This window comes from Arachis hypogaea, chromosome 15 (assembly GCF_003086295.3).
Source record: "Arachis hypogaea cultivar Tifrunner chromosome 15, arahy.Tifrunner.gnm2.J5K5, whole genome shotgun sequence".
In the NCBI taxonomy this organism is placed as follows: domain Eukaryota; kingdom Viridiplantae; phylum Streptophyta; class Magnoliopsida; order Fabales; family Fabaceae; genus Arachis; species Arachis hypogaea.
The window spans coordinates 142,259,921-142,273,720 of NC_092050.1; the positions used below are offsets into that span (position 1 = coordinate 142,259,921).

The following is a 13,800-nucleotide window of genomic DNA, read 5'->3' on the forward strand; positions in this document are numbered from 1 at the left end:
GACAGGGACATAGAGACACAAAATCATATTTGACAGAGGAGACATGGACAGAGAAAATGTGTCCAGAGATACTTAATTAGTGTATTTTGTGTGCATCCTGACAGTAAGGATACAGAGACACTAACAAGGGACACAACTTATTTTTCATTTTTCTTTCATTATTCTTGTTGATTTTTCATAATTATATTTTTTATTATGATATTTTTCGTCACAAATTTTTTGAATAAAAAAAAATGAGAATAAATTGAATTTTCATAATTTGTTCTAGTTTATCACCTAATAGAATACAAGAACACAAAATTTTGTGTTTCTATCATTTATGTCTTGTTTCCAATGTCTTGTCTTGTCTTGTTTTCATAAACAAATACAGCCTTAGGGCTTGCTGGTGAGTGTGTATCGAAGGAGGGGTGTGGGAGGGGGGGGGGGTAACCGGGTTAGGGACTCGCATGGGGTGGGGGATTTAGTTTTTTTGTTTTTTGAATAACGAAAACAACGCCGTTTCACAAAAACCAATCAGTTCTTGGTCCGGTCCAATCGGCCAATTCAGCGATTTTTGAGCGGTTTGGAAATTGGCAGTTTTAGGAAAAAAATCGGACCGTTTTTCACGTCGGTTTTCGGTTGAACTGATTCGACCGACCAGTCGGATCCGATTTCTAGAACATTGCTATTATCTTATTTTAGGCCACAAATTTTAGTAGTAAGATTTCAAATTGTACTCTCTGCTTTTCATTTTTCATAAGTTTGTAATTCTATATTAAGTAAAATCTCATCTCGACCTTCAACTATTTTGCTAACTCTCATTTCGCCCCTCGTCAATTGAAAAATGATATTGCGACCCCTAACGATTAATTCCGTCCAATATTATATTCTCTCTGTTAGTGTTTCTATCCAGAACTAACATATTTTGCCTACATATCACATTGGTTGATAGCGTGTCAAAGAAACCATTTCAATAAAACGCCCCTCCGTCTCAACAATATGCTGCAGTAAAATAGGCCAATATCAATTAAGGCAATGCATCCACTATCAAATATCAATTATATGTCAATTCCAGCACCAGCATGTGATGTCCACCAATGGATTCACATAAACTCCTCATCATTCCCTCACCTAAATGCACTTAAAATTGTCATTCAGCAACTATCATCATATTTATTAATCAATCTTTAATTACAAAAATAAATGCCACTAATGGATAAATTAACAATCTCAGCAATAAAGGGTACAAAGATATAAATGGAACGAAACTAAAAGTGCAAAGCTTGATCTTACACAAACAGCTGCACAACACCTGCCTCCAACTACCTTAACACCGCTCAACTGCATATGTGCATGCTAGGGAAATGAACAATAATATCCTCATTTTGTGTACTCTAACCCAGTAATATTCAGTATTTACCTACTAAACTTACATGCTTTCTAATACATAAAAACTAAGAATTTATTGTTCCTCAAACACAAAATGAATTTATAACTAAATGATGTGGATAGGTAGTTGATCAATTGATTTCATGGTGACTATAACTAAATGATGATGAAAATTATATAAATTCATTTTGTGTTTGAGAAACAATAGATTCTTAGTTTGGTACATATTTGTACGTATGCAAGTGTAGTAGGCAGATACTGAATTTGGAAATTTGAACTGCCTTGATATTCACAAGTTTGTTTCCCTGTGTCTGCATCAATTTATAATTTCTCTCTTGAAGTTGTGTTGCTTTTAGTTGTCCTTCTTCTGCTACTTTAATTCTAGCTTGATTCTCATTTTCAATTTCTGAGAACTTTTCTTCAAACTCTACTCTTGGTGAACTGGATGATGGATGGAGTACCACACATAGAGAGCATGCGAGTGAAGGAATCAATAGCTTCATCAAGTGATTGGGACTGCGAGTGAGAGTGTAGGGATGAAGTTGAAAGGAAGCAAAGACGGAAAGCAGAATGGGGAACAGAATTTGGGATTTGAAGAGCATACCTTAATTTGATTGGTGAGGATGAGAACAATGACAACATTCTTTTCTTGCAATCAATGGAGTATCACAAAAGGGAATGTGTTGAATTGAAGAGTGCTTCCACCTGAGAGAGTGAGAGTAGTATCAAGCTTATTCGATTTCTTTAATTGTTGATTTGTTTCTACTTGAAAAATTTGCCAAAACTAAAGATTTAGTAATCTTTTTATTATCTTATTTTTGGCCACGAATTTTAGTAATAATATTTCAAATTGAACCCTCTGTTTTCAGTTCTTTATATACTTTATTTTTTATTTTATAGAAAAACTAGTTATTTTCTATTCTACGTTAAAGAAAACCCCTCAAAAAACAAATGATAACTGCCTTTTTTTCAAAATTTTTAATGTCGATTTTTTTTTTCTGAAAAAAGAAAACAAACAAACAAATGGAACAATGTTTTTCATGATAACTTCAAGAACGTTTCAAATGAATCATTTGATCTATGGTAAAGCCAGCATAAAGATGAAAGTTATCAAGCTATCAACCTACAAGTTTAGCTCAGCTAACAAATGAAAATACTTTCTACTGAACAATTCCTATCATATAAAATTACCATGATAAAATCTAATAAGCCATTATTAATCTTGAAACATAATATGCGCATGCAACTTGTCTTTGTAAGATCAGTATGACAAAAAGAAGTGAATAAACTTCATTAAAATCAGATTGATTATATAATTGTTTCTTTACACAATATTTTAACTATAATGAGATTCGAACTTAAAAGCTCGAGTATATCACCAAAATTTCTCATTTTATTGTAAAGTTTATAGGTTTATTATTTTTCATAACATGACTATATGGGAACATGCAATTGATGATGAAGCGTTCCAACTTTTGTGAGCATTAACCTGTGCAAATGTTTCTTGCTACTCTTTGGGGTGCTTGGAGATTGTGCAAGAGGCTGGTGTTTGATCAAAATCCTTTGGCTTTGAAGTTTGAATCGCGGTTCCTTTATATGCATGCTTTCAGACAGGTCTGTTTGACTGCTATTGACCATCTCCTTCTACTTGGCAGGATGGCTGCCCTTTGTGGACGAAACTAAGCAGGTGGTCCCCCTGGCTGATGTGCTACCCTTCTTAGCTGGGGCTTGAGGAGAGCAATTGTTCTGCCTCTTCTTTCCTGTGTTCCATATATGCCAATCAATAGTAGTTCAATCAAGCTTGGTTTTGTTACCCACTGATATTTGCACCTTGAATTAAAAGCAAAATTTATTTACTCTATATAACAAGAAAATCAGTTACCTTTTTTGTCATGTTAATTGCTTTGCTACAATATGCCTCAGGTATAACTGCATGAACACAGAAAAATGAGAAGATGTTTGCAAAATAACATTTGAGATTTCATCTAAGGCTACATCAGCCAGTATGCAGCTGCATGGGAGTTTACTTTAAATGTGGGGGAAATGAAAAGATTGAAAGACAATAAGAGTGCAGGGAAGCTTCACAACTAACATGTGATTCCCTTTGAATGATGAAATCAGAACCATTTCAGCTTAGGGATAAATTACATCTATGCACATATATGATTACAAGAAAAAAAGAAGAAGAAGAAGGAAATAATGATAGATCCGACAAGCCACATATAACGGCCATCTAGTCACCGAAACTGCCACGAAAAAAGCAATGACAAAGAAAACACTTAGGTGTGGGTAGAGCAGAATAAAGATTCACAATCATGTGAAGATCTAAAAGCATTAATATGGAATCGAAAGATGATCGAGAAGATGGTAACAAAACACAAGTTAAAAAGAAAGAGATACAAACAACATTTTGTGGTCTAACAAGAAGAATCTCATCTACTTTTATCGTTGCAATAGGCCTCTAGATATCATTTCACGAAGAAGTTTCTCCGCTTTATCATTTTCACCGTTTTCAAATAAAGCACGAATCATTGTTTCATAAGTCACAGCATCTGGTAAGCAATCATCGTCTTCCATTTTTGCCATGAGTGCCAATGCTTCGTGAAGCAGACCCTCCTTGCAAAGCCCATTGATCATAATGTTGTATGTCCACACATTTGGAAGATAGCCTTTAATGTAAAGATCTTGAAATATCTCTTTTGCCTTTTTAATTCTTCCACTTTTGCACAGGCCATCTATAAGTATGTTGTATGTATATATATCCGGATCAATGCCACTCTCTTTCATTTGATTGAATAACATAAGTGCCTTGTCAAGTTGCTGGTTTTTAAACATCCCATCCAACAAGGAATTGTAAGTGATTACATTAGCAGGTTGACCTCTATCATGCATCTCAACAAGAAGCTCCAAAGCACAAGAGATTCTCTTTGATTTGCTCAAGCCATCAATAAGAGTGGTGTAAGTTACCGTATTTGGAACCAAGTACTCACGACACATTTCTTCAAAGAGATTCAAGGCTTCGTCAACCATTTTACTTTTGCACAAGCCATTAATCATGACACTGTAACTTTGAACATCAAGTGACACTCTACTTTGGACCATTGTGTTGAATACAAATTTTGCCTTATTTACTTCATTAACCAAACAATGCCCATCCATTAAGCTGTTATAAGTAACCACATTTGGTTTCACAGCATGTTTTGTCATCACAGCCAACACATTCTTAGCATCTTTGATCTTTCCTTCCTTGCATAGTCCATCGATCAAAGTATTATAGGTATGAACATCTGGAGTAATGTTTTCCAGCATCATATGATTTAGTAAATCAATGGCTCCCTTAAGTTGGCCCGCAAGGCACAATCCATAAATTAGAGTGTTGTAGGTGATAACATCGGGAGAAATTCCCTTAGCAAGCATTTCGGAGTATAAATGAAAAGCCGGACTTACAAGTTTAACCTTGCAGAGGCTATCAATAATTGCGCTGTACATTACGACATTAGGAACAATCCCATGCCGTGGATCTTTCTGAACACTTGATGATTGTTGTCAATGTTACGGTATCAGGCTGAAAACCACTCCTGAAAATCTTTGCGAAAGCAAAGAAAGCAAGAGTGATCCAACCCATTCCGCAGCAACAATTGATTAAGATATTCAAAGTAAATAAGTTGCTGAAAAAGGGAAATGGCGGTGGGGAAATGGTTGGTCTTGGCAAGAGATCCCAAAATCTTGGTGAATTGAATGATGGATGGAGGGCGACGCATAGAGAGCATGCGAGTAAAGGAATCAACAGCTTCATCAAGTGATTGGGGCTGAGACTGAGAGTGTAGGGATGAAGTTGAAGGGAAGCAAAGACGGAGAGCGGAGTGGGGAACAGAATTTGGGATTTGAAGAAGAGCATACCTTAACATGATTCGTGAGAATGAGAACAGTGACAACATTCTTGCAATCAAGAGAAGTATGGTAAAATGGAATGCGATGAGTTGAAGAGTGGTCCCACCTGAGAGAGTGAGAATAGCATCAAGCTAGTTCGAGGTTGTTTGTGTCATGTTTCTACTTCTAAATTTTGAATTGGTAATGTTTAAAAATATTTGTAAGTTTATAATTCTACAATTACCCCCCAAGTTTTTACTTTCCAAAACCCTTAAAAGATAATTTGTGCATTGCCGCTCGCTGCGCCCCCTGTTGCCCTTCCTCGCCACCGAGTCAACCTCAGCCTCTTTTGTTGCTGCATTGTGTTTTGGCTTTGCTACCCTGTTTCTCGTCCGCGCCCCTATCTCTGACTCCATTCCTTCTCCCTCCACCTCTGCCTCTGCCACCAGCTCCAAAGGCATCAAGGTTCTATTCTTTTCGCTTTTTCTATGAAAACTATATGTGAGTTTTGATGAAGTTCTTAGGTAGTTGATTGATTGATTTCATGGTGACTATAACTAAATGAGGATGATAAGTATATAAATTCATTTTGTGTTTGAGGAATAAATAATAGATTCTTAGTTTGATACATATTAGCACGTATGTGAGTATAGTAGACAGATACTGAATTTATATTATTCATGTTTGTCTCTGCGTCATCAATATATCATTTTTCTCTTTAAAGTTGTGCTTCTTCTGCCTCTTAGCACTTTTCTTCAACTCTTCTACTTCAATCTGTGTTATCAGAAATTAAATGAATTGCTTCTCATAGTATTAATTATGAAATGAAAAACAATGAATATATGCTGCTATTTGTTAGTAACTGAGTAGTTCATCCCATTGGTATATGGACTTTTGACATAATGTTTTCTCCTGTTGAATTTCTTACTCCGACTTGTCACTTGATGGTTTGATATTGCATCCAAAACTGTGTTAGCACTTAGTAGCATTTGCTATCTTAACACTGCCAAGTCTATACGTTTGCTTAGATGAGGAATTTTTTTACTCTTTTTGTAAATAATCATTAATTCTATTCCATGAGGAATCACGTTATAATTTTCATTTCCCACATTTCTTTCTATTTTTTGTAATTTAAATTTCGAGTGACAGATGGCATAACATTATTCTTGAAACAAAAACAAAAAGGTAAAAGTGCACTCCTTTTTTTGAATTGACTATTTAAAAATATCACATAATTTCCTGGGTGAAAATTTTATGTGCAAAATGTATTGGAATTTCTAGCTAAAGTAATTCTTTTTTTTTTTTTTCATGATTTCACTTTTGACAGTAAAATATACTATTTTAAGACAAAAATTTAGACCTACCTCCAGCTCCTCATTTTAGTAACTCTAGCTTGGTGTTGTCTACAACATGAACGTCTTTAATTACTATAGCACTTGCTCAATTGCTAGTTTTGTTGCTTCCCTATTATAATTGCAGTGTGGGCTTCATCTTGCTGACCCTAAACTGTTTTGTAGTTTTGCAATCTCTTATCCTTTAGTTTCTTCAAGGTCATATATTGAGAATGGTATAATATTCAATCACGGTTACTAATGAATTCTTATGATGTAAATGTCTTAGCTAGACTAATTATTATGAAAGTTCTTTGGTGTATTATGATGCGAAAAGGAAAAGATGGATTATTAGATTATCAAATTAGGAATTCACTGGTTTTATTTACAAAATTCAATTGTTGTTTTATGATTTGTTTGTATTTTTCTATTTTCAGTAGCATTAGTATAGTTGCCCATCAGTTTAGCCACCACTACATTCTCTTTACGCATAAAACCTTTTTTGTGTCATTATTTTAGCATCATTGGCCTGTTATCATTTTCAGTCCTTAGCTAGTAGATATCACAGCATTGTGATCAAAATGGATAGTTTTCCTCATGAAGAACTTGAGGTGACAGCTTGGATTGTGAATGGTCTTATAATGCCAGCTTGTCACAAGAAGTATAAACATCTACAGGTAACATTTCTATTATTTCTTTTGTGGAAATTTCTTTTGATCAAACAAGGAAAAGATTCATCATCCTTTTGCTTAAATTCAGGAAACATTCAAGAGTGCACATATTAAAATAACTCATAATTAAGAATGTGATGTTTGAAAAGGTGAATCTACAAATAAAAAATTTCCACTATAGCGTTGAAGGGATTATTTTAATTGTTCATGCTTTTATTAAAGGTGGATACTCCAATAAAAATTTTAAATTATCTTCATGTGAGAATGCTTCTTTTAGCCATTGGATAGTGATTGTAGGTTTTGATTTTAGTATGTTATAAAAGTGTTATCTTTTACTTAGAATGTGACTAAACAAATAATTCAAAATTTAATCAAATATCTTTATGAGATGTTTTTGGCATCTTTATAATAAGTGCCTTTATTAAATGACAATTCTATACCAAAGTTTGAGTTCGTCAAAATTGCAGAAATGCAGTTTCATCCAGAGCGCATTATATATTGAAAAAGAGGAAAGTGTTTCAAAATTTATCAAACTCATTGAGAAAAAGGACGTCAGTGGTTCATGAAGATGTTAGTACCGAATGCTTAATGCATTTTTAATATTCGTGTATGAGGGCCAACATTCATGAAAGGAAAAACATTTTTAGCAATATCAATAAAGAACAGTTTATCCTATTTTGACTTTTGACCATGGCTTAGAATTTACTAATTAAATAAAAAAAAAAAAACAGGTTGAAGTGAAATTGATCCTTGCAAATACTCCAAAATAATTCAGAATCCAAGGCCTATATTTGATCTTTTGAACATTCATGCGCAAAAATTTATCAGTATAATTTTTTGTTACATATTTATGAAGCAAAAAATACGTAGAGGTAACAAACACGAGATAAACAGAGCAATTGAAAAGCTATTTTAGTGCTCATTCAGCACACAGCAAACAGAGCGGTTGATTTAATGACTAAGGCTGCTGCTTTAAACAAGCAAGTGTACCTAGAGTGGTGCTACCCCCTAATAATTTAGACATTATTATTAGAAAGGAGTGCTGCTCTTTCTCTTAGGTCTTTTTTTCTTTGTGTTATGTTCAGTCACAAAAAAAAAAAAAAAAACACGAGCTGAAAGCACTGTTTCAACCAAGTGGGTGTTGGAATTCAGATTTTAACCCAAACATTGTTACAAACCACAATTCACAAGACATTTATTTGGACAAGGCCTTCACTTGTTAAAGCAATGCATCGACTATCAATTATATGTCAATTCCAGCTGCTGCAGCAGCATGTGATGTATAACACTCCCTCAATCTTTGATATCCACCAATGCATTCACATAACTCCTCATCATTCCCTCACCTAAATGCACTTAGAATTGTCATTCAGCAACTATCATCATATTTATTAATCAATCTTTAAGTACAAAAATAAATGCCATTGATGGAACAAAACTAAAAGTGCAAAGCTTGACCTTACACAAACAGCTGCACAACACCTGCCTCGAACTACCTTAACACCGCTCAACTGCATATGTGCATGTCAGGGAAATGAACTTGTGAATGTCAAGCCATTTCAAATTTTCAATCCAATATGATCAATGTAATTTTTTTTTTTTGAAATAAAAGAGCTCAACACACAAAGTGGAGCGAGAAAAAAGAACGAAAAGGAAAACAGAACACGACACCACACAAACTTATCAAACTAGAATACACCCCCTTGTCATCTTCGGCAGAGCCATCAACAACATAAGGGGTCATCACGCCTCCACTCCTGGTAGCTAAGACTAGACATATGAATGATATCTTCTACCCCTTTTTTTTAATTCTGAAATACCCTCCTGTTCCTTTCGATCCAGAATATCTATATCTCGTATAGTCTAAGCCAGTAATATTCAGTGTCTACCTACTAGACTTAGATGCTTTCCAGTACATAAAGACTTAGATGCTTGGGTCCTATTACTGTAGTATGTTGCATTCTTGCTGCTTAGTTTAATGGCATCTGAATAAAATCCAATGGCTTTCTGCTATTCCTTACCCTTGTAAACTAGTTATTTTCTATTTCCACCTTCAAAAAAAATAAAAAAAAATAAAAAAGACAATGATAAATGCCATTTTTTCAAAATTTTTAATGTCATTTTTTTTTGTGAAAAAGAAAAACAACAAACAAATGGACCAACGTTTTTCATGATAACTCCAAGAACGTTTCAAATGAATCAATTGATCTATGGTAGAGCCAGCATAAAGATGAAAGTTATCCAGCCATCAACCTACAAGTTTAGCTCAGCTAACAAATGAAAATACTCTCTACTGAACAATTCCTATCATATAAAATTACCATAATTGTTTCATTAAAACCAGATTTGATCACATAAATGTTTCTTAACACAATATTTTAGCTTTAATGAGATTCGAACTTAAAAGCCCGAATATACCACCAAAGTTTCTCATTTTAATTGTAAAGTTTATAGGTTTATTATTTTTCTTAACTTGATTATATGGGAACATGCAATTCATGATAGAGTATTCCAACTTTTTTTAGCATTAACCTGTGCAAATGTTTCTTGCTACTCTTTGGGGTGCTTGGAGATTGTGCAAGCGGCTAGTGTTTGATCAAAATCCTTTGGCTTTGAAGTTTGAATCAGTAACTATTTTTTATCAAAACGATTGCTTTGGTATAATATGCTTCAGGTATAACTGAATGAACACAGAAAAATGAGAAGATGTTTGCAAAATAACATTTGAGATTTCATCTAAGGCTACATCAGACAATATGCTGCTGCATGGGAGTTTAATTTAAATATGGGAGAAATGAAAAGATCGAAAGACAATAAGAGTGCAGGGAAGCTTCACAACTAACAAGGATTCCCTTTGAATGATGAAAATCACAACCATTTCAGCTTAAAAATAAATTAACATCAATGCACATATATAATTACAAAAATAAAAAAGGAAATAATGATAGATCCGACAAGCCACATATAACAGTCATCTAGTCACCGAAAATGCCATAAAATAAGCAACGACAAAGAAAACACTTAGGTGTGGGTAAAGCAGAATAAAGAATCACAATCATGTGAAGATCTAAAAGCATTAATATGGAATCGAAAGATGATCGAGAACAAAACACAAGTTATAAAGAAAGAAATACAAACAACATTTTGTGATGTCTAACAAGAAGAATCTCACCATCTTTTATCCTTGCAACAGGCCTTTAGATATCATTTCACGAAGAAGTTTCTCCGCGTTATCATTTTCACCTCTTTCAAACAGAGCACGAATGATTATTTCATAAGTCATAGCATTTGGTAAGCAACCATTGTCTTCCATTTTTGACAAGAAAGCCAATGCTTCATGAAGTAGGCCCTCTTTGCAAAGCCCATTTATCATAATAGTGTATGTTCTCACATCTGGATGATAGCCTTTAATGGAAAGATCTTGAAAAATCTCTTTTGCATTTTCAAGTCTTCCACTTTTGCACAGGCCATCTATAAGTATGTTGTATGTATATATATCTGGATCAATGCCAATCTCTTTCATTTGATTGAATAACATAAGTGCCTTGTCATGTTGTTTGATATTGAACAAAGCATCCATCAAGGAACTGTAAGTGACTATATTAGCGGGTTGACTTCGATCATGCATCTTTTCAAGAAGCTCCAAGGCACAAAGGATTCTCTTTGATTTTCCCAGGCCATCAATTAGAATACTGTAAGTTACTGTGTTAGGAACCAAGTTTTTGCGATGCATCTCTTCGAAGAGATTCAAGGCGTCGTCGATCATTTTACTTTTGCAAAAGCCATTAATCATGATATTGTAACTCCGAACATTAGGAGACGCTTTAATCTCGGCCATTGCGTCGAATATACATTTTGCCTTGTTTAATTCGTTAACCAAGCAATACCCATCCATTAAACAATTATAAGTAACCACATCTGGTTTCACACCATCTTTTGTCATCATAGCCAACACACTCTTAGCATCTTTGATCCTTCCTTCCTTACATAGTCCATCAATCAAAGTACTGTAGGTACGAACATTTGGAGTAATGTTTTTCAGCATCATATGATTTAGTAAATCAATGGCTTCCTTTAGTTGACCCGCAAGGCACAATCCATAAATTAGAGTGTTGTACGTGATAACATTGGGAGAAATTCCCTTAGCAAGCATTTCAGAGAATAAATAAAAAGCATCATTTAAAAGGGTAACCTTGCAGAGGCTATCAATAATTGCATTGTACATGACAACATTAGGAACAATTCCATGCCGTGGGATCTTTCTCAACACCTGAACAGCAGCTGATGTGTGTCCTATCTTACAGAGCCCATTGATCAAGGTCCCATAAGTAACTTGATTAAACTGAAATCCTTGGGCTAGCATTGTGTTGTGAAGGTGCAGTGCTTTTTCAACCTTGCCACAGAGACAGAGACCTTTAATGAGTGTATTCAATGTTATGGTACCAGGCTGAAAACTCATCTTGAGAATCTTGGCGAATACAGAGAAAGCGAGAGTGATCCGACCCATGCCGCAGCAACAATTGATTAAGATATTCAAAGTGACTATGCTGGGCGCAATTCCTCTGGCTTGCAATTGTTGAAAAAGGGAAATGGCGGCGTGGAAATGGTTCGTCTTGGCAAGAGATCCCAAAATCTTGTTAAATTGAAGGATGGGAGGAGTACGACGCATAGAGAGCATGCGAGTGAAGGAATCAACAGCATCATCAACTTCACGAAGGGATGGAGGCTCAGAATGAAAGTGAAGGCTTGTCCATGAACAGGAACAGGAAGGAGGAAGAGTAGAGAGTGGAACAAAATTAGGGATTTTACGAACAGAATACCTAAACCTTGTTGCATACAACATTGCTGATTCCTTCCGAATTCTGAATAACAGCCACCTCCCAACTAAGAGAAATTTGCTACTGCTTTTACATGTCTAGACTAGAACTCTAACGAAAATTAACGAGAGTGCTTTTTGAATCATTGAATCCAACAATTTACTTTCTAGATTTTTATTTTGTTTATTTTGAGGATATTACTTTTAGTTTCTAAGAGTAAAACTTCACTCCGTACTTAACCATTTACCTAAATGGCGATTCGTCTTTTAACTCAATAAAATTGACATTGTGGCTTCTATTAATTTATTCCGTTAGATTTTTGGATTCCTTTGTTAAGTCTTAATGGATCTATCCTGTGTATAACGTTAACTGTTATTGTGTCCAGCAATTATTTGATAGCATAATCAGCAAAATATTATCGTTTTTTAGGGGTTTAATTGTTCTAGTATTAAATCCATAGAAGTTTAATTGTCCTCGAGAACCAAATACAACAAAGGATGCTCCAAATTTAGATGTCCTTGAACCAAATACAACACATGCCACTTTCCACTACCATCCATTTTCTAAGAATACAAGAAAAGATTAGATGATATTGGAGCATTTGGAGAGATACCTAATTATTTGGCACTTGAGGTAATATATGGCAGTTGCATCATACATGCGTATGCAGTCCGTAGAAAATGTATTTCCTTTGAATCCTATATAATGCATAAAAGTGCACTTTTTATTTGAAGGTTTCATCACCAAGTGCTGAGAGGATATTAAAAAGGCTAATTTTTTTTATATGGAAGAAGATTGTGCGTATCATTATGGATAATTGGTGTATTTTTTTATATGAATTAATATATTTTTTTAATTTTAAATAATAAATCGAACCCTAAAATTTTAAAAAATAGAGAAATCTAAAGGTTAAATTTCATAATATTACAAATTTGAGAGTTAGATTTGTATATTCAAAAAATTTAAAATAAAAAAATTTAAATTTGACCCACAAATTTGTATTTTAACAAAAAAAAAATTAAAAATTACAAATCTGATTCTCAAATCTGTGGTATCAACAAAACAAAAAATTAAAATATCATAAATCTGATTCTCAGATTTGTGGTATTTATATAAATAAAAAACACATAAATTTTTCACTTTAGTAAAAAAACACCACTATCAACCCATATTAAAAATACAAAGCGTATTAAAAATGCCACATGATTCGTTTCTAAGACATGCCTATCAGAATCTGCTATGATACGGCCGTTACAAATCTGATGTCATAATTTGGCATTATATACAATAACTCGGCATTATGCACTATAACTCGACACTTTACGTTATAACTCGGTGTTATACGTTACAATAAGACTCAACGGACTACATCCTGGAATAAAAACGTCCGACCAGACATTATTACTTATTAAAACCTATTAATTGCTCTTCAATTCAGATGATCAATAGAAACGTAACCGACCTATTTTATCTCACCTATAAAGGTATGATATTTTATCTTCAAAGGATATATTGAATTCTCAATACTGACTTAAGCTTTGGAGTGCCTTTGCAGGTACACTCCCCCTGTTTCTTGCTCAAAGCTCTACGCGATTGGACATCCTCTTGGAGTAAAGTTCGGATTACCATAAAACTCAAAGGTCGGCACCGAAGATAACAACTCGGCGTCGATTCTCCGAGACCGAGCTCTCCCTCCAGGTATCCATACAAGAACAATTGGCGCCCACCGTAGGCCTCGAAATA

At 34.4% G+C, this 13,800-nt stretch overlaps 2 protein-coding genes and 1 long non-coding RNA gene across 6 annotated transcripts; 1 reads left to right on the forward strand and 2 right to left on the reverse strand.

The window, feature by feature from the left end:
* Positions 1-1,126: 1,126 nt before the first annotated feature.
* Positions 1,127-4,994, reverse strand: LOC112751006 (uncharacterized). Its single transcript, XM_072217068.1, has 4 exons — positions 3,251-4,994; positions 2,858-3,128; positions 1,973-2,073; positions 1,127-1,884 (listed from the first exon to the last, which is right to left on the reverse strand). Exon 1 carries the CDS (start codon positions 4,855-4,857, stop codon positions 3,811-3,813), a length of 1,047 nt encoding a protein of 348 aa, XP_072073169.1. The 5' UTR covers positions 4,858-4,994; the 3' UTR covers positions 1,127-1,884; positions 1,973-2,073; positions 2,858-3,128; positions 3,251-3,810.
* A 550-nt stretch (positions 4,995-5,544) lies between these two features.
* Positions 5,545-12,353, forward strand: LOC140179003 (uncharacterized). The gene is made up of 3 exons (XR_011872405.1): positions 5,545-5,703; positions 7,115-7,246; positions 10,434-12,353. It is a non-coding gene; the product is annotated as an uncharacterized lncRNA (long non-coding RNA).
* On the reverse strand, positions 8,008-12,162 carry LOC112751004 (uncharacterized). Of its 4 annotated transcripts, none has more exons than XR_003176154.3 (3): positions 10,413-12,083; positions 8,699-8,751; positions 8,337-8,586 (listed from the first exon to the last, which is right to left on the reverse strand). XR_003176154.3 is itself a non-coding variant. In XM_025799973.3 (2 exons), the coding sequence occupies exon 1, from the start codon at positions 12,081-12,083 to the stop codon at positions 10,419-10,421; it is 1,665 nt and encodes a 554-aa protein (XP_025655758.1). In that variant the 5' UTR covers positions 12,084-12,162; the 3' UTR covers positions 8,008-8,751; positions 10,413-10,418. The 4 variants fall into 4 exon arrangements, 2 of the variants coding, with proteins under 2 accessions (XP_025655758.1, XP_072073168.1); XR_003176153.3 differs by lacking the exon at positions 10,413-12,083 and adding an exon at positions 9,130-9,259 and having other exon boundaries at positions 8,458-8,586; positions 8,704-8,751; XM_025799973.3 differs by having other exon boundaries at positions 8,008-8,751; positions 10,413-12,162.
* Positions 12,354-13,800: the final 1,447 nt, after the last annotated feature.